Source organism: Bos indicus, chromosome 6 (genome assembly GCF_029378745.1).
Source record: "Bos indicus isolate NIAB-ARS_2022 breed Sahiwal x Tharparkar chromosome 6, NIAB-ARS_B.indTharparkar_mat_pri_1.0, whole genome shotgun sequence".
Taxonomy (NCBI): Eukaryota; Metazoa; Chordata; class Mammalia; order Artiodactyla; family Bovidae; genus Bos; species Bos indicus.
Window position 1 is genome coordinate 36,545,048 of NC_091765.1, and position 25,589 is coordinate 36,570,636.

The 25,589-nt window shown below is 39.5% G+C and overlaps 1 protein-coding gene across 9 annotated transcripts in view; it reads left to right on the forward strand.

The window, feature by feature from the left end:
- The window catches only part of FAM13A (family with sequence similarity 13 member A), a 337,331-nt gene that overhangs the window by 118,627 nt on the left and 193,115 nt on the right, over nt 1-25,589 (forward strand). For all 9 annotated transcript variants that reach the window (XM_070790892.1, XM_070790889.1, XM_070790891.1 and 6 more), the window contains one exon: nt 13,074-13,227. In XM_070790892.1, coding sequence (XP_070646993.1) covers nt 13,074-13,227 — 154 coding nt within the window. The remainder of the gene's footprint in view (nt 1-13,073; nt 13,228-25,589) is intronic.

The following is a 25,589-nucleotide window of genomic DNA, read 5'->3' on the forward strand; positions in this document are numbered from 1 at the left end:
CCGACTCTCTGTGACTCCATGACTGTAACCCAGGCTCTTCTATCCATGGCATTCTCCAGGCAGGAATACTGGAGTGGGTAGTCATTCTCTTCTCTAGAAAATCTTCCTGACCCAGGGGTCAAACCTGGGTTTCCTGCATTGCATTTACTGTCTGAGCCACAAAATGTTTTTTTAACCCATCCCCCAAGAACCAGTGTGCCTCACTGGGGACAATATAGCCCCCACTGAGAACGCTCAGACTAAAACTAGACCAGAATGATCTTCAACCATTGTCCCATGTCCCATTGTCCCATGCATGGCACATGACCCTTGAGTGAGTATGAGACACATTCACAGTCACATCCAAATTTTCATAACACTGAAGATTTAGAAAATAGCAGAGCAGACTTTTGGCAGGATGTTCATCAAAGTGCCTTAAGAACATGTAGGTAAGTAAAATCAGCCATTACACATAATCTTTAAATATTATTTAATAGGAAAAGTTAAAATATGACTAACCTAATTTTAAAAAATAACTTTTTAAAAGTTAGCTTTTAACTTCGATCCAGACTTCAGCTATAATGTGACAAAGTAGTTCTACTGAAGAGTAAATATTAATCTTATTTTTATTAAGTGCCCCAGTGGATATAATACGTAGCTTTAACATGTTGTTAATGTGAATATAATTATTGCAAAATGTATCTTGTGTCATCATTTTATCTGCCTTCCATCATGCATAGCTGAAGAGGAATCTTAGAGGAAACTGAGTATGATGTTTGCTGTGGGTTTTTCATATGTGGCTTTTATTGTGTTGAGGTAACTACCTTCCATTCCTAGTTTTTGAGTGGGTCATGAAAGAGTGTTGAATTTTGTCAAATTCTTTTTCTGCGTCACTTAAGATAATCATGTGGCTTTCTTCCCCCTTCCTTCTGTTGATGTGGCATACTACATTGATCAATTTTTCTATGTTGAAACATCCGTACAAGAATGAATCCTACTTGATCATGTACATAATCCGTTTAATAGGCTGATGATTTCTGTACCTAATAATCTGATGAGAATTTTTGCATTAGTGTTCATAAGGGATTTAGGTCTATAGTTTCAGGGGATGTTTGTTTGCTTTGAGGTCTGAAGTTTTATTGTAGTCTCTGTCTGGCTTCGGTATTGTTGTAATGCTCCCCTCATACAATGAGTTACAAACTGTTCTCTGTTCAATTTTTTAAAAATGCTTGAAAAAACAATATTACTAATTTTTCTCTAAATGTTTGATAGAATTCATCAGTGAAGCCATCAGGTTCAGGGCTTTTCTTTGTTAGATTATTTTGATTATTGATTTGTCTTCTTACTAGTTTTAAGTTTATTAAGATTGTCTATTTCTTCATGATTTAGTATTTATAGGTTTTCTGTTCTTAAGAATTTGTCCATTTCATCTAGGTTATTCAGTCTGTTGCTATTTAAATATTCATAATATACCCAACCTTTTTATTTCTGTAGAATTGATATTAATATCCCCATTCTCGTTTCTGACTTTAACCATTTGAGCCTCCTTTTATTTTTCTTAATCCATCTAGCTGAATATTTGTTAATTTCATTGATTATTTCAAATAACCATCTTTTGGTTTCATTGATTTTCATTTTTGTTTTTTATTCTCTAGTTCATTTCTTTGCTGTAAGCGTTATTATTTCTTTCCTTCTGCTAGCTTTGGATTTTTTTTTTTTTTTAATCTTGAACTGAAAGAAGATTCAAGCATTCCATCCTAAAGGAAATCAGTCCTGTGTGTTCACTGGAAGGACTGATGTTGAAGCTCAAACTCCAGTACTTTGGCCACCTGATGCAAAGAGCTAACTCATTTGAAAAGACCCTGATGCTGGGAAAGATTGAGGGCAGGAGGAGAAGGGGACAACAAATGATGAGATGGTTGGATGGCATCACCGACTGAATGAACATGAGTTTGGGTAGGCTCTGGGAGTTGATGATGGACAGGGACACGTGGCGTGCTGCGGTTCATGGGGTCGCAGAGTTGGACACGACTGAGCAACTGAAATGAACTGAGTTCCTTAAATTGTAAAGTTAGGTTTTGGATTTGAGATCTTTTTTGTTTTTTAATGTGTTTATAGTTGTTTATAGTTATAAGCTCCCTCCTTAGCTCTATCTACTTTGCTGCATCCCGTAAGTTTCAGTTTATTGTGGTTTGTTTTCATTCATCGCTAAGTATTTTCTAATTTTCTCTGACAGTTTTTCTTTGATCCATTAAGTATGTGTTGTGTAATCCCACAATTTTGTGAATTTTCCAATTTTCATTACGTTACTGATTTCTAACTTTAACCCCTTATGGTCAGAGAAGGAACATTGTATGATTTCTTTTAAAATGTGTGTGAACTTAATTTGTGGCCTAACACGTGGTCTATCCTAAAAAATGTCACATGTACACTTGAGAAAAGTGGGCATTCTGTTGTTGGATAGAATATTCTATATATGTCAATAGATCTATATTATTTGTTGTTTTTTGAGTCCTCTAGTTCCTCACTTCTCTGTGGTTATTCTCTCTGTGGTTCTACATGGGGCATCGAACTCTTTCTGGCTTCTATTGAATGATCTATTTCTCCCTTCAGTTTTGTCCATTTGTCTGTCATTAGAAACATAAATATTTGTAATTATATCTTCTTGCTGAACCGAAGTGTTCATTACTCTATGATGACCTTCTTTGTATTTTGAAACCTCTTTTGATTTAAAGTCCATTATGTCAGATAGTTTGCTTATTACTGTATGAATGGGATATCTTTTTCCATCCTTTTTATTTCTAACCTGTTTGTGTCTTTAGATCTCAAGTCTCTAATTGACAACATATGGTTGGATCATGTGTTTTTATCCATTCTCCAATCTCTATCTTTTGATTGGAGAATTCAATCCATTTATATTTAATTACTGATATGGAGGGACTTTCTGTCATTGTGGTGTTTGTTTGCTATTCTCCTTATAGCTTTTTCCTTCCAGTGTTATGGAGATGTAGTTGACATATGCTGCTGCTGCTTCTAAGTCGCTTCAGTTGTGTCTGACTCTGTGTGACCCCATAGACAGCAGCTCACCAGGCTCCCCTGCCCCTGCGATTCTCCAGGCAAGAACACTGGAGTGGGTTGCCATTTCCTTCTCCAATGCAGGAAAGTGAAAAGTGAAAGTGAAGTCACTCAGTCGTGTCTGACTCTTAGCGAACCCATGGACTGCACCCTACCAGGCTCCTCTGTCCCTTGGATTTTCCAGGCAAGAGTACTGGAGTGGGTTGCCATTGCCTTCTCTGGTAATTGACATGTCAGTTCAGTTCAGTTCAGTTCAGTCGCTCAGTTGCGTCCGACTCTTTGCAACCCCATGAACTGCAGCATGCCAGCCCTCCCTGTCCATCACCAATCCCCGGAGTTCACTCAAACTCATGTCCATCTAGTCGGTGATGCCATCCAGCCATGTCATCCTCTGTCGTCCCCTTCTCCTCCTGCCCCCAATCCCTCCCAGCATCAGAGTCTTTTCCAATGAGTCAACTCTTCGCATGAGGTGGCCAAAGTACTGGAGTTTCAGCTTTAGTGCCAGGACTGATCTCCTTTAGGATGGACTGGTTGGATCTCCTTGCAGTCCAAGGGACTCTCAAGAGTCTTCTCCAACACCACAATTCAAAAGCATCAATTCTTTAGCGCTCAGCTTTCTTCACAGTCCAACTCTCACATCCATACATGACCACTGGAAAAACCATAGCCTTGACTAGACGGACCTTTGTTGGCAAAGTAATGTCTCTGCTTCTTAATATGCTATCTAGATTGGTCATAACTTTATTTCCAAGGAGTAAGCGTCTTTTAATTTCACGGCTGCAGTCACCATCTTCAGTGATTTTGGAGCCCAAGAAAAGAAAGTCTGACACTGTTTCCACTGTTTCCCCATCTATTTCCCATGAAGTGATGGGACCAGATGTCATGATCTTAGTTTTCTGAATGTTGAGCTTTGGTTCCTCTTCACTTTCTGCCATAAGGATGGTGTCATCTACATATCTGAGGTTATTGATACTTCTCCCGGCAATCTTGATTCCAGCTTGTGCTTCATCCAGCCCAGCGTTTCTCATGTTGTACCCTGCATGTAAGTTAAATAAGCAGGGTGATAATATACAGCCTTGACGTACTCCTTTTCCTATTTGGAACCAGTCTGTTGTTCCATGTCCAGTTCTAACTTTTGCTTCCTGACCTGCATATAGGTTTCTCAAGAGGCACATCAGGTGATCTGGTATTCCCGTCTCTTTCAGAATTTTCCAAGTTTATTGTGATCCACACAAAGGGTTTGGCATAGTCAATAAAGCAGAAATAGATGTTTTTTGGAACTCTCTTGCTTTTTCGATAGTGCTGCATAAATTTAAAGTATATAGCATAATGGTTTGACTTATATTGCTAAGTTGCTAAGTCACTTCAGTTGTGTCCGACTCTGTGCGACCCCATAGACGGCAGCCCACCATATACTATATACATTATGATTACCATAGTAAGTTTAATAACATTCATTATGTCATATAGATACAAAACAAAAATAATTTTTCCTTGAGATAAGAGCTCTTAGGATTTATTCTGTTAAAATATTTTCATATAACACACAGCAGTATTAATTATATTTAACATGTTGTACATTGGGCTTCCCTTGTGGCTCAAACAGTGAAAAATCTGCCTGCAATGCCAAAGACCTGAGTTCAATCCCTGCATCAGGAAGATCCCCTGGAGAAGGAGATGGCAACCCACTCCAGTTTTCTTGCCTGGAGAATCTCATGGACTGAGGAGCCTGGAGGGCTACACTCCATAGGATCGCAGAGAATCAGACATGGCAGAGTGACTAACACTTGCCCTTTTTGTTGTATGTTATATCCCAAGTACTTACATATCTTAGAAATGGAAGCTTTTTTTTAGTTCATTTCCTGCATTAGTATTCCCTTTTGTGTTAAGTTATTGTCTTTTTTTTCTTTCTACTGAAATGTTTCAGTTCCTTTCTTGTTTCCTTTTTTTGAACATCCTATGGCTCTTTTCCTTGTGGTTACCATAGGAATTACATTTACTGTCCTAAAGTTTTAATATTCTAATTTGAATAAATACCAGCTTTACTTCAGTAACATACAAAACTTTGCTCCTTTACAGCCCCAGTTTTGGTGGAGTCTTTAGGATTTTCTCCATATGATATCATGTCATCTGCAAAGAGTGACAGCTTTACTTCTCCTCAGTTTCAGTGTCTTTTCTTTCTTTTTCTTGACTAATTGCTCTGGTTAAGACTTCCAATACGGTGTTGAATAAAAGTGGTGAGAGTGGGCATCCTTGTCTTGTTCCTGATCTTAGAGGAAAAATCTTTCAACTTTTGCCCATTGAGTATGTTGTTAACTGCATGCTTGTCATATATGGCCTTTCTTATTTTGTGGTACCTTTGCTCTGTGCCCATTTTATTGTGAATTTTTATCATAAATGAATGTTGAATTTTGTCAAATGCTTTTTCTGCATCTGTTGAAATGATTGTTATTTTTGTCTTTCATTCTGTTAGCCCAGTGTTTCTCATTGATTTGCAGGTGTTGCACGATCTTTCAGTGTCTGGAATAAATCTCATAGTGTGATCCTTTTAATGTACTGTTGAATTTCAGCTTACAAATACTTTGTTAAAGATTTTTGCATTTATGTTAATCAAGGATATTGGCCTATAGTTTTCTTTTCTTGTGTCCTTGTTTTGGTATTGAGGTTACTGATAATTCTTTTGAATCACTAGTCTCTTAGGTTCGCAATTACAAACCAAAGTTACAGTACTAGCTTTTAAACTATTTTTTTGTACTCTGAGTGTGTTAGTCTCTTAAATTAGAAAACAGAAAGTGTAGTTCCAGATCATTGTTACACTAACACAAGCTCTTAAAAGTGCCCATGTATTTAGCTTTATTGAAATATTCATTTCTCCATATAGCTCTATTTACTGCCTTGTGTCCTTTCATTTCACTGTTCGGGATTTCCTTGAGCATTTTTTGCAGGGCAGGTTTGTTGGTCACTAACGCTCTTAGCTTTTGTTTATCTGGGAATGTCTTCAATTCTCTGTCACTTTTGAAGGATATTTTTGCTACATATAGGTTTACTAGTTGACAGTTTCTTTCTTTAGCATTTTGAATATATCAGTCTCTGGCCCCCAAAGTTTCTGATGAGAAATCTATTGATAATCTATTGAGGATCTCTTGTATGTGATAACTCACTTCTCTCTCATTGCTTTCTAGATTCTGTCTTTTCCTTTTCAAAGCTTGAGTATAATGTGTCTCTGTAGGTCTTTGAGTCCTTAGAGCTTCTTAGACATTCATATTCGTTTCTTTCATCTTGGAATTTTCAGTCATTATTTTTCAAATACTTTCTCTCTTTTCTTCTCCTGGGACTCTTATGTTGTGTATACTGACTCACTTACTGGTGTCCCATAGGTTCATTAGGTTCTGTTTGCTTTGCTTAGGTCTTTTCTTTTCCTTCGTGTTCCTCAGACTCAGTAGTCTTCACCGTCCTATCCTCATGTTCACTGATTCTTCCTCCTGCCTACTGAAATCTGCCTTTGAATCCTTTTAGTGAATTTCTCATTGCAGTTATTGTACTTTTCATCCCTAGAATTTCTTTTGGTCTCCTTTTTGGGTTTTCTTTCTGTTTATCAATACTTCCATTTTGTTCACACATTATCTTCTTGACATTTTCGACATCTTCCTTTGATTTTTTGATCCTCTTTAAGACAGTTGATTTACAATCTTTATCTAATATGAGGTGAAGTCGCTCAGTCGTGTCTGACTCTTTGTGACCCCATAGACTATAGCCTACCAGGTTCCTCCGTCCATGGAATTTTCCAGGCAAGAGTACTGAAGTGGGTTGCTATTTCCTTCTCCAGTTTATCTAGTATATCTTCCATCAATTCTTTTCCTAGCACATTATCTGTTGATTTATTTTTTCCTTGAATGAGCCATATTTTCCTGTCTCTGTATGCCTTGTGATATTTTTGTTGAACAGAGGTCCTTTAAATCAAATAATGTAGTAACTTTGGAATTCAGATTCTCTTCCTTCCCCAGGGTTTGCTGTTTCTAAAATTCTTGTTGACTGGTTTTTGTTTTTATTGTTATAGACTGTCTTTTTACCAAGATCAACCTTACGTATAACTTTAAGGTCTTTTCAGGTCTGTTTTGAGCCTTTACCTGGGCATGCACCATCATTTTCTGATTTTCCCCATGTATACGGATGTTTTTGAACATCCTGATTTTTAATGTCTGATTCCCAAAAGTGGAAAAAGGAAAAAAAAAATTTAAGTGTCAGAAAAAAGGGGTGCCAGCCCTTTAAATCTCCTAGAGGTCACTTCAGCTAAGAGGGAGGGCTTTTCAACAAGGGAGAAAGATGCAGCAGCAATGGCTGCCCACGTTTTTGCACCTCAGATACAACAGTCAACATTCAGAGCACAGATCCCCAGTATTTGGAAGACAAGATCCTTTTTGCTTATCCTGGCCCCCACAATCTGTATACAGGCTGCTTAAGGAATATGAGACTATCTTCCTGCCACATGAATGGGGTGGGGAAGAGTGGCTACTCTGCTAAGAGCTAAAATTGACCAGAATTAACTGTAGTTTACTGTCTGCACCTTCCCCAGATGTTGTAAACCTTCAGTTCCAGAATATCTTGGGTTTCAAAATATTTCATCAGACAAATTCTGCTAGTGTAATTGTTGGTTAGGTAGTGAGACAGATTTCTGGTGCTTTCTACTCCACTATCTTTCCAGAATCCTCCCCTTAACATTTTTTTCTCATTTGCTTTTGCCTGGGATATTTAAAGAGTGGTAAGTGTAAAATTGATAAGCTTTTATCAATGGAAATAACCATATGGCAGAAAGTTATAATTGCCAAAACTCTTTCCAACAGACTGCTGCATCATTGCTGCAGAAGGTCTTAAGGAAGGCATGTATCCTGTTACTTAATGAAGCTTTAGCCTTACATCTGACTAAAGAAAGATATTGCAATACAATGATTGAGAGTAAGTGTATCATATCGAATACCTTGAACCTAATTTCAGAATGAGACAAAATGTGCAAAAGTTTCTATTTTGTTACAACTGATGATTGTCTACTAGCACATCTCAAGACTGGCTGTGACTTTCTGGTTGAGAAAGCATCCTGAGAGGATGAAGTTGAAGAGAGGTTATTTGCCCCAACATGCTTAACATATAATGATGGAACAAACACGAGAGAATAACAATAGATGTTCTGGTTCAAACAGGATAAAATTCAAGATTAAAAATTTTAAAAGTCACTGGCTAATGACATTTCTGATATCCAGCCCAGCCAATATTGGGAATCTAATGACTAAGTTTCAAAGCCTGGGAATACTTCTCCATGGTTTTCAACTTCACGCTCTTGGTTCTGTCTTTTGAGACATCATTCATTTTTGATGAAAGGCAGCACATGTTTGTAGCTGAGTAACTTATCAGCCTGCTTCCTGCCAATTGAATTTTGGAAATCTAATGGCCTCTTTTCATTTTACACCCGTTTTGTCCTTTTCATTCCAAGTTGGCAGTGTTTTTGCAGAAATAGGTTTCTCAAAAACTTACAGGTCTTCTGTGAATTTCATTGGTATTCACTCCATTAGAAAAAAGACGTATCCTCAGATCTTTCCAAGATAACCCTTTCTCTATTTAAGGCTCATGCTAAAATGGCTTGACAGGCAATGCCTTTAAATTCCTGGAGGCTCTCTGGTTTAATTGAAAGGATGGGTAAGACGCACCCTTACTCATCTTTGTCTAATGGAATAATCTGAACTTTTCATGTTTCTGAGGTTTTAGCAAAGGTTCTCATCATCACACACTCAGCCTTTTTCATCAAGCTTACTTTCCGAACAGTGAATCTCTTAATTTCAGTGTCTTTTGCCATCTGTGTGGCTTCTTTGGTGGCTCAGATGGTAAAGAGTCTACCTGCAATGCAGGAGACCCGGGTTTGATCCCTGGATTGGGAAGATAACCTGGAGAAGGGAATGGCAACCCACCTCAATATTCTTGCCTGAAGAATTAATTCCACGGACAGAGGAGCCTGGTAGGCTACTGTCCATGGAGTCACAAAGAGTTGGACATGACTGAGTGACTAACACTTTAACTTTCTTTGCCATCTGTAGAGTTGATTTTTAAATCAAGCTTTATTTTCTTTTTGGGTTTCCCTTGTGGCTCAGCTGCTGAAGAATCCACCTGCAATGCGGGAGACCTGGGTTCAATCCCTGAGTTGGGAAGATCCCCTGGAGAAGGGAAAGGCTACCCACTCTAGTAGTCTGGCCTGGAGAATTCATGGACTGTATAGTCAGTGGGGTCGCAAACAGTCGGACACGACTGAGCAACTTTCACTTCACTTCACTTCACTTATTTTCTTTTTACTTGGCAGTTTTCACCTCAGTTTCCCTCCTTTCCCCTGACCTCCTCTTCCCCCCGCCTCTGATTTACCATAAGTGGCAAAGAGAAATCAGGTGGCACTTTTACAGCATTGCTTGGAAATTTCTTGCACTATCTATACAAACTTGTTGCTTAAAAATGTGCTTCCCACATAACTGCAGAATACAATTAATTGCACTTTTCTTTCTGTCAGCAAGTGAGGGTCTACCTTTCTCCAATTTCCAGTAGCATGTTTCTTATTGTCTTCTGTTACTGGACATAGTGGGTCAGTCCATCATCCCTTGAAGTGCTTAGGCAATGAATACACCAAGTACTTTTGATCAAAACAGAAGTATTTATTATTTGTGACAAATTAAGAGACAGGGAGATGGCTCGCAAAACACTGTCTCCCCAAACAGGAAGATGAGTGATGTTTACAGCTGTGAGTGCATACACTTTCATGACAGAGTGAGTGTAACCTTCGGTTTATAGGTGGAGTTCTAGATGGGCTTGCACAATGCAACAACATGCTCAAACATAGTCTCATGTTCAAAAATGGTAGCAATCCCAGACCTTGGCGTGGGGATTTTAACATTAAAATGAAGCAAAAATCACTCTAGGTTGACAAACTTCAGGTACCTAGTTGAATGAGGTCATGAGGGTCAGCAGAGGTCACCAACATCATTCCTTAGGCTCCAGTTAATCTGGTGGCTCAGTGCTCGAGGGGATTTGGATCCTACAAAACGACTCAAGAATGTGCTTCAAACTCTGATCTGTACCTTTGAAATAGAAATGGTAGTCTTTATGACTAATTTATTATCTTTCCTGTGGTTACTTCTCCTCCTTAATAACAGTCATTTGTTCCTGCCTTCTTTGTTCTACTTAAAAATCATTATTTACCAAGACCTAGCCTTTGTTTCCATATGAAGCCCCAGGAGGCCATAGTTCATCTTTTCCCCAGTCATCAGTAAACAGAACACAAATGGGTTCTAAAATCCATGCTCCAGTTCTCAACCTAAATTTGTCTAGCGTGTGTTGCAGCTTCTTTCATTGCCTATTATTTGACCTCACCCCTTCCTTATTACTGTCTGGCTAGCACTTCTGAACTCTCCCCAGCAGTGTCTGTAAAGTCCAGATTTCATTGAAAACTCTGTTGAAGGCATTTAGGCTTTCTCTGTCATGCCAGTCAAATTCTTACAGTCTCCTCTCACTATCCAGTTCCAAAGACATTCCACATTTTAGATATTTGTTATAGCAGCAACCCACTTCCAGGTATCAAACTCTGTATTAGTTTTCAATTGTTGTACAACGAATCACCACAAATGTGGTGTCTTAGAACAACAAAAATTTGCTATTTCATGCTTTCCATGGCTCAGGTGTCCAGGCACAACCTAGCTCGGTCCTCTGCTTTTGGTCTCACAAGGCTGAAATCAAGGTAATAGCTGGGCTGCATTTTTATAAGCAGACTTGAGTTTAGGTGGCTTCCCTGGTGGCTCAGACGGTAAAGCATCTGCCTACAATGTGGGAGACCCAGGTTCGATCCCTTGGTCAGGAGGATCCTCTGGAGAATGAAATGGCAAGCCACTCTAGTACTCTTGCCTGGAAAATCCCATGGATGGAGGATCCTGGTAGGCTACAGTCCATGGGGTCACAAAGAGTCTGACACAATTGAGCAACTTCACTTTTCACTGAGTTTAGGAAATTACTTGCTTTCAAGCTCATGAGAGTTGTTCACAGACTCATTTTCTTGCAAGCTGTACCCTAGCTTCTTACTAGCTGTAAGCTAGAGGCCTCAGGTCCACATTAGTCCCATGGTGTGTGGCACTCTCACAGGCCCTCTCTGAACGTGCAGCTTATTTCTTCAAGAGCAGAGAAGAATCCTCACTCCAGTCTGCTAAGATTGAGTCTTAAATAATGTAACATAATCATGGGAGTGACGTGATACGACTTTTGCCATATTCTCTTGATCAGAGGCAAATCACAGGTACTGCCTACACCTGAGGGGAGTACAAGAATGTGATTCATTGGGAGTCACCTTAGGGTATGTACCCCAAAGGTGGTATAGGAGGCTGAACAATGTCCCAAAGGAGCAAGTTTAGAAGCCTTGGAAACTGTGTATGTTACTTTATTGGGGGTAAAAAAGGGAATTTGCAGTTATAATTAAGATAGAGACCTTCGTAGTGTGTGCTTAGTTAGTCATGTCTGATTCTTGCAACTCCATGGACTGTAGCCCACCAGGATCCTCTGTTCATGGAATTTCCCAGGCAAGAATACTGGAGTTGGTTGCCATGCCCTCCTCCAGGGAATCTTCCCGACTCAGGGATCAAACCAGAATCTCTTGCATTTTCTGCATTGGCAGACAGATTCTTTACTACCTGTCACCTCAGAGATCTTCAGATAGAGATTATCCTGGATTATTTATGTGGGCAGTGAGAGTCAGTGTCTTAGCCCCAGTCCAAATGCAATCTCATGTATTCTTATAAGGGCCAGTAGGAGATTGGGCATGTACACAGAGGAGAAGGTCATGTGAAGGTGGAGTAAAGAGAAATTTGAAGATGTTGGCCTTGATTGAAGATTAAAATGATGTGGCCACAGCCAAGTAATGCTGCCAGCCATATTCTCTCTCTTGAGCTTCTGTGGAGTGTATGATTTCTTTCCAGTAATACTGATGTTACTCTTCTGGCCTCCAGAGATATGACAGAATAAATTTCTTTTTCAAGCCACCCAGTTGGTCATAGCTTTGTTGCAGCAGCTGTAGGAAATTAATACAGATGGATATTAATTGATACATCTTTGTTGCTTTTTGATGTATTTCACTGGTTACTCAGTGAGGTTGAGTATCTTAAGATTCTTGACTGTCCATGTGTTTTCTTCTATATGAGTTTGTCAGTTTGTCTTTTCTCTATCTTTTAAAAAAATAATTATTCATTTTCTTATTGATTAGTAAGAATTCTTTAGGTGTAATTACTAAATCCTATACCCATTACCCATGTTACTAAAGAGATATTTCTTTCAATCTATAGCTTGTCTTTCCTTTCTCTCTCTCTCTATATATATGTATATGTATGTATATAGTGTCTTCTGCATTCAGATTTGTATACTTTTTTTTAATTATGGAAAAATTTAACATACCCCAAAGAAGAGCAAATAGTAATAATACATCTTCCATGTGCATAATCAACAACTACCAGTATTTTTCCCAGAAGTATCTTATCCTTTCAAGTTTTGTGCCTTTTGTGAATTATCTAAGAAATCCTTAAATAAAGATCATATTGCTATTATTTGTGTAACTGAGTGTTTCTAACATGATAAAACACTCATTCTTTTTGTCGTAACACTTATTCTTTCTAGCTTTTGCTTTTTTAAAAAAATAAATGTTAATACTTTATGAGTAACAATTTCTAACATAGGCAAAGCATTATTGATTGCACCCATGTTAACCTATACCTTCTTCCTGAACAGCATGTACTTTTATTATTCAGCACAAGCTATTAATTCAGATCTTGGGAACTTGCCAGTTGTCCAAACAATACCTATGTGTCACCACAGAGCTTATTGAAAATCCCATGTGTCCTTTTGAGAAGGCTGATCAATCATTCAGGAAATGTAAAAGTATAAGCATGAGTCAGCTGTGCTGGCATTGTGCTATTACAAAGTCATTGCTCTCAATTTTTTCCCTTTATTTCTAGTGTGCCACCTGGGCTTGAAGGTGTGAAAGAACAAGATCTCTGCAACAAGATAATGGCTAAAATACTAGAAAATTATAATACCCTGTTTGAAGTAGAGTATATGGAAAATGATAACCAGAGGTGTGAAAACCTGGCAAGGCTTATCATAGTAAAAGTAAGTCAACTTTGATATTTAATTTTTAGTATAGCTAATTTTGAATGGTAATCATTCTGTCATAAAAAATTCCTTATGAATATACCTTCAGATGATTATTCCTATGTTTGTTGAGTCCTTTTTATGAAATCTGTTCTTTGTGTTGTTTGTTAAACTGATATATATTCTTCCAAGACTGAAGAATAATTGTGGTTTGATGTTTCCCAGTAAAATCATCTCAAAAGCACTTCCGTGAGCCCAGTGCTGTGGTCAGTTGTGTGCACCACATTTGTATGGAAGTCTGGTGTTTCAGCAGGGAGACGTGCTTAAGTCTGTGTCCACCAGTGCTAGCTTACTGAGTAAGCAGCAGATTCCTGAAGAGAGTATTATTCTGTCTTTTTGTCTCTCTTGTGCCTGGCACACTTCCAAGTTCAACTTCAGATTGAAAGTCCCATATATATGGTCCTTGGTAACTATCACCAGTACCAAGAGTAGTTTTGAAACTGATAAAGGAATCTTGACAATAATCTCTAAATCTTTCTATATGTTGGCAGATAATTTATAACATATCTTTTTCACATTAGGTAAATGCGTGTAAGTCTCTACAGATTTACTGTTGAGAGTCAGAGGATAATCATCCAAGCCAAGTGCTTTAGGTAGGGACTAGAGGGAGGGCATATTATTTCTTTCTCATTCATATTGAGGTAAATCCTTATGGAACTGATAGGGGAGGTTCCCCAGGAGGTATCCTGAGACTTAGCACATTACAGACCACACTATACTCTTGTTGATTCATATGGCCTTCAGTAGTAAAACTGGAGGCACTTGGTTTGGGCACTGAAGGGGTATTTTCATCTCTTCTTCCAGTTGAGGCATGACTTTGAAGAAGAAATGAAAAAAACAAGGGGTATCATGTGGCACTGAACCAAAACAGCTAAAAGAAGGCCAAAGTGAGCTTTTCCTAATGAGGGCTTATGTGTGAATACAACAGACTCCCTGTAAGAAATGGAGTATATATGAGAGGAATGCATTTGATGGGAATCTTGCCAACCTGATAAAGAGAACTTTTTTTTTTTTGCCTTTTATTTTTTATTTATTTTTTTACTTTACAATATTGTATTGGTTTTGCCATACGTCAACATAAATCCACCATGGGTGTACACGTGTTCCCAATCTTGAACCCCCCTCGCACCTCCCTCCCCATACCATCCCTCTGGGTCATCCCAGTGCACCAGCCCCAAGCTTTAAACTGAATTTTGTGGGAAGGGAAGAACAGTGCCCAGATACAAGGAGCTGCTTTGGAGAATATCAAGTGTAGCCTAACATAAAAGTAACATGGTAGCTGAGAAAATATAAGGATTCACAAGAGAATATTTAAAAAAAATAAAAACTTGTATCACTTTTGCTATGAAAAATAATTTTAAATAGAAAAAATATACCTTAAATATATTTCTCTAATTCCAATCATGCTTTCTAGAGAGTCTCTTTTTAAATTATTAAAAAATGATTGACTTTGTTTCGGCTGTATCTCTGATAAACACTTTTTAATACAACCTATGTTTTAACTATGGCTGATAAGATAATATAGTAAACCTAAAATAGAATGAAAATAAATTAGTATGATTCCATTGGCAAGACAAACTTGCTGGGATACCAATAATCACTAGAATATGCCAACGGGAGCTTAAATGTTGTGTAAATAAAATAACTCCTGTTGAGATCTTTGGAAGAGTGCCCTGTTTGGAAATATTTGAGCTGCTCGGTTTAAATATGAGCATACAAGAAAGATAAACTAGTAATACTGAATGAACCAAATACGGGTATCTCAGGTGGATGAATATGACTGCTACTCTCCTAATGCAGGTTTCACATCTGGCCTAGAAGCAGATAAGTGTCATCACTGGAAACTCCATGTCTATATGTTGAACCATCATTCTGTTAAAACAGAATATTTAATGTGTTTTTTTTTTTTTTTTTTTTTGCTGATCTTGCTAATAGTCTTATCTCTCATATGGTAAATAAAGCAACAAGGGAGTGTGGTTTTCTGGACTTAATTATAACCAATAAAGATGTAGTGGAAGTTATGGAAACTAGTTTAATGGGATGGACCAGGGCCATTTTAAGATCCATAACAATAAAGAATACATTAGCTATGGTTAGATATGTATACCTGGACATTGTTTAGAAAGCAGATTTTTTCTAAAATTCCTAAGATCATAGAAACATTTGAAATAAGCCAAAAAGAAGCTGGATTGAAAAGGGATTGGGAGGTTCAGAGTGGTATCATTAACATACTGGAAAATGGAAGAGCAACAAAGAAAAACAAGGTTTCATTCTCATGAGCTCAGCTTTTAGAAGGATGTAGCCAAAAAGAGAAATGGGCACAGAACAAGTGATAAATACACTGAAGTGAATGAGACGTGGAACATCTGAGCTGAGAATAAACTGAGGCTCATGAAAAGTACTGAGACAGAGAAAAGGGTATTTAAGGAGGAAAAGTCCTAAACATACCCACTGACACACCTCTGTGTGCCCCAGGGTAGGACACAAAGTGTTAGATGATGTTCTCATGTCCCTTGTGGGCTAAATGAGAATGGGGGCCCAGAGAAATATAAATTTGGATTCATTTGGACCTAGGTGAAGAACTTTTTCTGAATGTTGGAATGTAGATTGCTATTTTGTTCAGGGGTGGTCTCTATAATTGTTTGTGTAATTCTCAGTATTTTAATAATTGGATTGAACAAGCTCATACTTAGCCCTTTTGAGAGTGAAATAAAGCTGGAAGAATAGGTCAGACACTGGATGGCTGGATATGTAGACCAAGTGTGTGTGTGTGTACAGCCCTTCCCCTATCCTTCCTTGCTTAACAAGAAGAAAAATCACCTGCTTTATTTGAGCCTGCGGCAATGGGCTGAGGTCACACAGGCCCCTCCCTCAGCCCCAAATGTTGGTTAAATCATAAATGGTTCATAATACTATCCTCTTTAGTCAGTGATTGACTAAATTGTGTCGACTGTGACACAATTCAGGGCAAAGAGATGAAAGGGAAAGTGTGCTGGGGGCAGATGGCTTCTAGGAAGTATTTTCATCCCTGATTACAGAAAAGAGAGTGATTTGAGAGATCTGAGTTGTGGTTGCCTCTGGGTGGAGTTATCCTGCTTTCAGATCTTCTCATGGGAAGGCAGAATGCAGGTGCCGCTGCCACCTCCTTTTGCCCCTGATGAATGTGCTGCTGATTCACTGAGGTTGGCAGCTAAAAGAGAAAAAAGCCTCAGTTCCTCATCATTGCTCATCTGCCAAGCCAACCCTCAGTACACATACCTCTGAACTTTCAGTTACACGAGGGAAGTAAATGCCCATATAAGATGAACTACTTTTAGTTTAGCTGTCTGTCTCTTGCAAGAAAAACATCATTTCTCATGGAATCAGTACAGTTGGACAGTCCTATGCTTAGTTTCATAGCCAAAAGGAGACCAACATTTGTTATTAATAGTTCAATTAAAAACCATACATGGATTTTACCTAACGTCTAACACAGTATGAAATGTCAGTATGACATGATTGCCAAAAGTTAAAAAACAAAAACCCACAGACTGATTTACTGTGGTACCAATAGTACTTAGAATAAAGAATGTAGGTCTCCTTGAGCTTGGTATAGATCAGGCAGTATCTGTAGTATTAATTTTATTTTGAATACTACATTCACACTGTCCTGACAATCACCACTGGCCATCATTTATCCTCACTAAATATGTATTTGCCATGGTGACTATCGTTTGCTTTACTTATCCGTCCTCATGACTTCGAAATCATAAATAGCCCCAACCTATCAGAAGAACAATAGAGCCATATTTCTCACTACCCATAAAACACCATATGGTGCCTGAAATTTCTCACACCCACAACATCACCTCTAGAACTTTGTCTACATTCTGCCCTCTCCAGCCTTAGTTTCTCAGCCTGTAGCCTGCCGAGCTAGAAACCTCAGTTTGCCCTTACTTTCCTTTCCTTTACCATTCCCACAGGGACTAACATTCTGCCTTAGATGTTTCCTTTGAAATGGGTGACTTGTGTCCACCCCCTACCACTGTTTTAGATTAGGCCTTTTTCTTTCTTTTTTTTGTTTTTTGTTAGTCGCTCAGTTCTGTCCAATTCTTTGCGATCCATGGACTGTAGCCTGCCAGACTCCTCTGTTCGTGGGATTTTCCAGGCAAGAATACTGGAGTGGGTTGACATTTCCTCCTCCAGGAGATCCTCCTGGCCCAAGGATCGAACCCAGGTCTCCTGCATTGCAGGCAGGCTCTTTACTGTCTGAGCCACCAAGGAAGCCCCTTTTTACTGCCACAGAATTTCAGACTGTTCTGCCACTTCTAGACTCAGCCTCTCCCCATCTCCTTTCTACCAGTGATAGAATGATGTTCCCTCAAAATAAATCTTACTATATCATAGTCTTAACTTAAGTAAATAAACCCTTTGCCATTATTGTTTTGCCCTCCCCCGCTTTTGCTGACAATAGACCATCAAGATTTCTTTACATGGAATTTAGACCCTTTATACTTTGTCCCCAAGCCAAACTTTCCCTATTGAATGCTTGAGTGAATTTTGAATTTTACTTGTTGTCTTCCTGTTTCTCTGATCTCTCTTCCATCTCCTTTGAGAATTCTTCCTTCTCTTAGTCTGAATTAAACATTATTTCCTAAGTTCATTCTTAGGTCTTCAATCTAGAGCTCTCCCTGGCACACCATACATCTATGTCTACCTACCTAGTGCTCACCTGTGCCTGCATGCCCCATGGATTTTCTCATGATTTTCCTTGCCTTTGAAGGTCTGAATGCTCCATTTGATGGGCGTAATGAATGGCCTATCCATCCACATAATCACTCCAGGTTGATGTCCATCAGTCACTAAAAGTGTTTATTCTATTGCTTAAGTATCTCATGAGTCTCTCCCACCCTCACTGGCACTTCCTTATTGCCTCTCACGGAGCCAGGACAATTCTACACCTGGCCCATGAGCACATTCACCTGGTGACCCAGACTGAGTCACAAAACTCGTGGCAGGCCTCCAAAATCTGTATTTTAAAAGGCTTCCTTGACAATTTTCATACTCAGCCAGATTTGGGAACTGATTGATTCTCAGGAGTCTGCTGCAGTAGCCTTCTTGCTGGTTTTCCTGACTCTACTCTGCCCCTTGACACGGTCTTCACTCTTCTGCTGCCTAAGGCACTTCCTGTCATGAAATATGACCATACTGCTTCCCATATCAAAATTCCCAAATCAGGGTCTTTTCAAATGAGTCAACTCTCCGCATCAGGTGGCCAAAGTATTGGAGTTTCAGCTTCAATATCAGTCCTTCCAATGAACACCCAGGACTGATCTCCTTTAGGATGGACTGGTTGGGTCTCCTAGCAGTCCAAAGGACTCTTCAGAGTCTTCTCCAACAGCACAGTTCAAAAGCATCAATTCTTCGGCACTCAGCTTTCTTCACAGCCCAACTCTCACATCCATACACGACTACTGGAAAAACCATAGCCTTGACTAGACGGACCTTTGTTGACAAAGTAATGTCTCTGCTTTTTGATATGCTGTCTAGGTTGGTCATAACACATTCCAGGATATCTGGCTCTAGGTGAATGATTTTAGTGTTTAAGGTATATTTCCAGATATGCTTTTTAAAAATGAATTATTTCATAAACTGTAAAACTATTTTAAGTGGAAGTTTTGGGATGATTGGGTTATTAAGTGGCTCTGTGGAAAATGACAAGGAATTTCAAGAAGTTAGTGGGGAGAGGAAGCAAGGTGGGGAACAAAAGACCTTCTAGGTAGAAGCGTATGCTTTATGTTGAAGTTTCATGTAGTGGTGACTGGACATTTCAGGCTGGACCATAGGAAGTAGCAGGAGAAAGCTAGAGACTAGTGTTAAATTAGGATAGAGTTCAGCTAAGTAGTTAAAACTTGTAGGAGTCAGAGAATGATGAAAGATTTTAAGAACAGGGTGAATTTGATCTTAGCTATATTTAGATTTTTAGTTTATCCCTTTGACATGAGTAGGAAGTTGACGTGACTCAGTAAAGCATTTTTGTAACGGGCTGTCAGTGCAGTCGTCTAATACCTATTTTTGCTCAGCTGACTCTGGTCAAAGCTGATCATGGCTTCTGCAACACTTTCATCAGCCTCACTTCCAGACAGGCTTCCTCTACCAGGAAGTCAAAGCAAAGATAAGGACAAAGGTTTACCTGCATGCTTCCTCCTTCAACTCCCTTTTCCCTGTCATTCTCTGGAAGTGAACCTCGGGCCCTTCAGGGTTTTTCTAGATTTGTTTTTCTTTTAATGGTTTGGCCATGTCCACCAGATCTAGTTACTTCAGTCAAAGGAATTTTGAATAGACCTCTTAGGACTGTGATATTTGGGAAAATGTGTAGTCCACTGGAGGTCTGAGAGTTTGTATGTTGGCTATTGGCCTTGTGGTCCACATTTTGTTGAATTTGATAAGTAATATTCATGATTGGATACCTATAGTTACGGCCATTTCTTACTCACGGTGCAGCTTTCTTTTCTTCTTCATTATTTTTATTGTAGTTTCTAAAGAAGAACCTGGATGGAAGTACCTTTTTTTTGGTATGCTTTATGAGTTGATAAATGCCAAAACCTTTGACTGTGTGGACCACAACAAACTGGAAAATTCTTAAAGAGGTGGGAATACCAGACCACCTAACCTGCCTCTTGAGAAATCTATATGCAGATCAGTAAGCAACAGTTAGAACTGGACATGGAACAACAGACTGGCTCCAAATAGGAAAAAGAGTATGTCAAGTCTGTATATTGTCACCCTGCTTATTTAATGCAGAGTACATCATGAGAAACGCTGAGCTGGATGAAGCACAAGCTGGAGTCTAGATTGCTGGGAGAAATATCAATAACTTCAGATATTCAGATGACACCACCCTTATGGCAGAAAGTGAAGAAGAACAAAAGAGCCTCTTGATGAAAATGAAAGAGGAGAGTAAAAAAGTTCGCTTAAAACTCAACATTCAGAAAACTAAGACCATGTCATCTGCTCCCATCACTTCAGTCAAATAGATGGAGAAACAGTGGAAACAGTGACAGACTATCATTTTGGGTTACAAAAATCACTACAGATGGTGACTACAACCATGAAATTTAAAAAATGCTTGCTCCTTGGAAGAAAAGTTATGACCAACCTAGTTCAGTTCAGTTCAGTCGCTCAGTCGTGTCCTACTCTTTGCGACCCCATGAACCACAGCACGCCAGGCCTCCATGTCCATCACCAACTCCCAGAGTTTGCCCAAACTCATATCCATCAAGTCGGTGATGCCATCCTCATCCTCTGTCGTCCCCTTCTCCTCCTGCCCCCAATCCCTTCCAGCCTCAGGGTCTTTTCCAATGAGTCAGCTCTTTGCATGAGGTGGCCAAAGTACTGGAGTTTCAGCTTCAGCATCAGTTCTTCCAATGAACACCCAGGACTGATCTCCTTTAGGATGGACTGGTTGGATCTCCTTGCAGTCCAAGGGACTCTCAAGAGTCTTCTCCAACACCACAGTTCAAAAACATCAATTCTTCGGCGCTCAGCTTTTTTTTTATATATATATATATATATTTTTTAATTTTATTTTATTTTTAAACTTTACAATATTGTATTAGTTTTGCCAAATATCAAAATGAATCCGCCACAGGTATACCTGTGTTCCCCATCCTGAACCCTCCTCCCTCCTCCCTACCCATACCCTCCCTCTGGGTCATCCAGTGCACCAGCCCCAAGCATCCAGCTTTCTTTATAGTCCAACTGTCCCATCCATACGTGACCTCTGGAAAAACCATAGCCTTGACTAGATTGACCTTTGTTGCCAAAGTAATGTCTCTGCTTCTTAATATGCTATCTAGGTTGGTTGGTCATAACTTTCCATCCAAGGAGTAAGTGTCTTTTGATTTCATGGCTGCAATCACCATCTGCAGTGAATTTGGAGCCCCAAAAAATAAAATCTGACACTGTTTCTACTGTTTTTCAATCTATTTGCCATGAAGTGATGGGACCAGATGCCATGATCTTCATTTTCTGAATGTTGAGCTTTAAGCCAACTTTTTCACTCTCCACTTTCACTTTCATCAAGAGGCTGTTCAGTTCCTCTTCACTTTCTGCCATAAGAGTGGTTATCATCTGCATATCTGAGGTTATTGATATTTCTCCTGGCAATCTTGATTCCAGCCTGTGCTTCATCCAGCCCAGTGTTTCTCATGATGCACTCTGCGTATAAGTTAAATAAGCAGGGTGACAATATTCAGCCTTGACGTACTCCTTTTCCTATTTGGAACCAGTCTGTTGTTCCATGTCCAGTTCTAACTGTTGCTTCCTGACCTGCATATAGATTCCTCAAGAGGCAGGTCAGGTGGTCTGGTATTCCCATCTCTTTCAGAATTTTCCAGTTTATTGTGAACCACACAGTCAAAGGCTTTGGATAGTAAATAAAGCAGAAATAGATGTTTTTCTGGAACTCTCTTGCTTTCTCATTGATCCAGCGGATGTTGGCAATTTCATCTCTGGGTCCTGTGCCTTTTCTAAAACCAGCTTGAACATCTGGAAGTTCACGGTTCACGTATTACTGAGGCCTGGCTTGGAGAATTTTGAGCATTACTTTACTAGCGTGTGAGATGAGTGCAATTGTGCAGTAGTTTGAGCATTCTTGGCATTGCCTTTCTTTGGGATTGGAATGAAAACTGACCTTTTCCAGTCCTGTGGCCACTGCTGAGTTTTCCAAATTTGCTGGCATATTGAGTGCAGCACTTTCACAGCATCATCTTTCAGGATTTGGAATAGGTCAACTGGAATTCCATCACCTCCACTAGCTGTGTTCATAGTGATGCTTCCTAAGCCCCACTTGACTTCGCATTCCAGGATGTCTGGCTCTAGGTGAGTGATCACACCATCGTGTTTATCTGGGTCTTGAAGATCTTTTTTGTAGAGTTCTTCTGTGTATTCATGCCACCTCTTCTTAATATCTTCTACTTCTGTTAGGTCCATACCATTTCTGTCCTTTATCGAGCCCATGTTTGCATGAAATGTTCCCTTGGTATCTCTAATTTTCTTGAAGAAATCTGTAGTCTTTCCCATCCTGTTGTTTTCCTCTATTTCTTTGCATTGATTGCTGAGGAAGGCTTTCTTATCTCTCCTTCCTATTCTTTGGAACTCTGCATTCAAATGCTTATATCTTTCCTTTTCTCCTTTGCTTTTTGCTTCTCTTCTTTTCACAGCTTTTTGTAAGGCCTCCTCAGACAGCCATTTTGCTTTTTTGCATTTCTTTTCCATGGGGATGGTCTTGATCCGTGCCTCCTGTACAATGTCACTAAGCTCTGTCCATAGTTCATCAGGCACTCTGTCTATCAGATCTAGTCCCTTAAATCTATTTCTCACTTCCACTGTATAATCATAAGGGATTTGATTTAGGTCATTTATGAATCATCTAGTGGTTTTCTCTACTTTCTTCAGTTTAAGTCTGAATTTGGGAGTAGGGAGTTTATGATCTGAGCCACAGTCAGCTCCTGGTCTTGTTTTTGCTAACTGTATAGAGCTTCTCCATCTTTGGCTGCAAAGAATATAATCAGTCTGATTTTGGTGTTGACAATCTGGTGATGTCCATGTGTAGAGTCTTCTCTTCTCTTGTGTTGTTGGAAGAGGATGTTTGCTATGACCAGTGCATTCTCTTGGTAAAACTGTATTAGCCTTTGCCGTACTTCATTCCCTACTCCAAGGCCAAATTTGCCTGTTACTCCAGGTGTTTCTTGACTTCCTACTTTTGCATTCCAGTCCCCTATAACGAAAAGGACATCTTTTTAGGGTGTTAGTTCTAAAAGGTCCTGTAGGTCTTCATAGAACCATTCAACTTCAGCTTCTTCAGTGTTACTGGTTGGGGCATAGGCTTGGATTACCGTGATATTGAATGGTTTGCCTTGGAAAGCCATGCCTGTGGGGCCACCCAAGACAGGCGGGTCATGGGGGAGAGGTCTGACAGAATGTGGTCCATTGAAGAAGGGAATGGAAAACCACTTCAGTATCTTGCTTTGAGAACCCCATGAACAGTATGAAAAGGCAAAATGATAGGATACAGAAAGAGGAACTCCCCAGGTCGGTAAGTGCCCAATATGCTACTGGAGATCAGTGGAGAAATAACTCCAGAAAGAATGAAGGGATGGAGCCAAAGCAAAAACAATACCCAGTTGTGGATATGACTGGTGATAGGAGCAAATTCTGATGCTGTAAAGAGCAATATGGCATAGGAACCTGGAATGTTAGGTCCATGAATCAAGGCAAATTGGAAGTGGTCAAACAGGAGATGGCAAGAGTGATCATCGACATTCTAGGAATCAGCGAACTAAAATGGACTGGAATGGGTGAATTTAACTCAGATGACCATTATATCAACTACTGTGGGAAGGAATCCCTTAGAAGAAATGGAATAGCCATCATGGTCAACAAAAGAGTCCGAAATGCAGTACTTGGATGCAGTCTGAAAAATGACAGAATCATCTGTTTGTTTCCAAGGCAAACCATGACCAACCTAAACAGCATATTAAAGAGCAGAGACATTACTTTGCCAACAAAGGTCCACCTAGTCAAAGGTATGGTTTTTCCAGTAGTCATGTATGGATGTGAGAGTTGGAGTGTCAAGAAAGCTGAGCACCGAAGAATTGATGCTTTTGAACTGTGGTGTTGGAGAAGACTCTTGAGAGTCCCTTTGACTGCAAGGAGATCCAACTAGTGCATCCTAAAGGAAATTAGTCCTGGGTGTTCACTGGAAGGACTGATGTTGAAGTTGAAACTCTAGTACTTTGGCCACCTGATGCAAAGAACTGCCTCATTGGAAAATACCCTGATGCTGGGAAAAATTGATGGCGGGAGGAGAAGGGGACCACAGAGGATGAGATGGTTGAATAGCATCACTAAGTCAATGGACATGAGTTTGAATAGGCTCCAGGAGTTGGTGATGGACAGGGAAGCCTGGCGTGCTGCAGTCTATGGCATCGCAAAGAGTTGGAGACAACAGAGCATTTGAGCTGAACTTGAACTGAAAGATCAAAGCTGTATTTCTGAAAAACTGGGTTAAGAGAATCCCATCTTTCAAGTAGGCATCTAATAGCCATAGTTTATAAGGGCTTTCCTGGTTGGCTCTGTGGTAAAGAACCCACCAGCCAGTACAGAAGGCATGGGTTCAATCCCTGGTTTAATTTCTCTAGCTTCAGAAGAATTTTGGAGTTCTCTCATAAGATGATTTAAATCCCAACTTGAATGAAACTTTTCCTTTATCGTCTTCAAGAATTAACTTAATCATCTAGAAATTTATATACACAAATTTAGTGGCAAAAAATATGGTTGAAATAATAGACCATAAAATCTAAGCAGCATTCATTAAATAATCATCAGGCGCATACCATGTCCAAAGCATTGTTCTAGGAATAGGGACTACATCAGTGAGTGAGAGACAAAAGTCTCTGCCCTATGAATCTTATATTTTAATGAGAATTGCGTAAACAATGGGCAATACAAAAAATTAAGGGAATGTAGTTTGTCAGATGGTAATATGTCTGTAGGAAAAAAGCAGGGAAAGGTGGTAGTGCTGGTGAGGTAGGGGAGTGTCATTTGCTCCTTGAAACAGGATGGTCAAAATGTTTCATTGACAAGGGATGTTTGGGCAGAAACTTAAAGGAGGTGAAGGAGTAAACCATGAAGACCCTTGAGAGAACAGTACTGCCTGCAGGAAGAAGAGCAGTACAGTGTGTCTGTACTGTGTTCCGAGTAGAGTTGAGAAGGCTGTGGTTGGATTACAGTTAGCAAGGGGAAAGTGAAAAGAATTGAAATCACATAAGCAACAAGGGACCAGATCATGTATGCTTACAGGTCATTATTGGGACTTTGATCTTTATTCTAACAGTACTTTATTAGATAGTACAGAGCAGAAGAGTTCCCCGACAGGACTTATCTGTTCCAAGGATTACTCTAACTGCTTGCCCAAGAATAGACTCAATAGACTGTTGAGGACAGGCAGAAGCAGGGAGATCCATTGGGAGTTTATCACAATAGACACATTAACTATGGTAGCTTAGACCTGGGTTGTAGCAGTGAAGCTGGGGAGAGGAGCTGAAAGGTAAGTTAGGATATAAAAGAGCAATACCATAGGGGCCCTGGAGACTCCAATTAGGCTGAAGAATGTTTAAGATGGGAGTAGATAAGCAAGCAAGCTGGAAGAGTAGGGGATTGTGAACAGAGTGGGATGTTTGCATTAGTCATTTTGGAGGTGGAGTGATCTGGAGCGATGATAAGATTTAAGTTGTGTTTATGAGAATGAGTAACTGACATGGAGGAAAGAGACCATT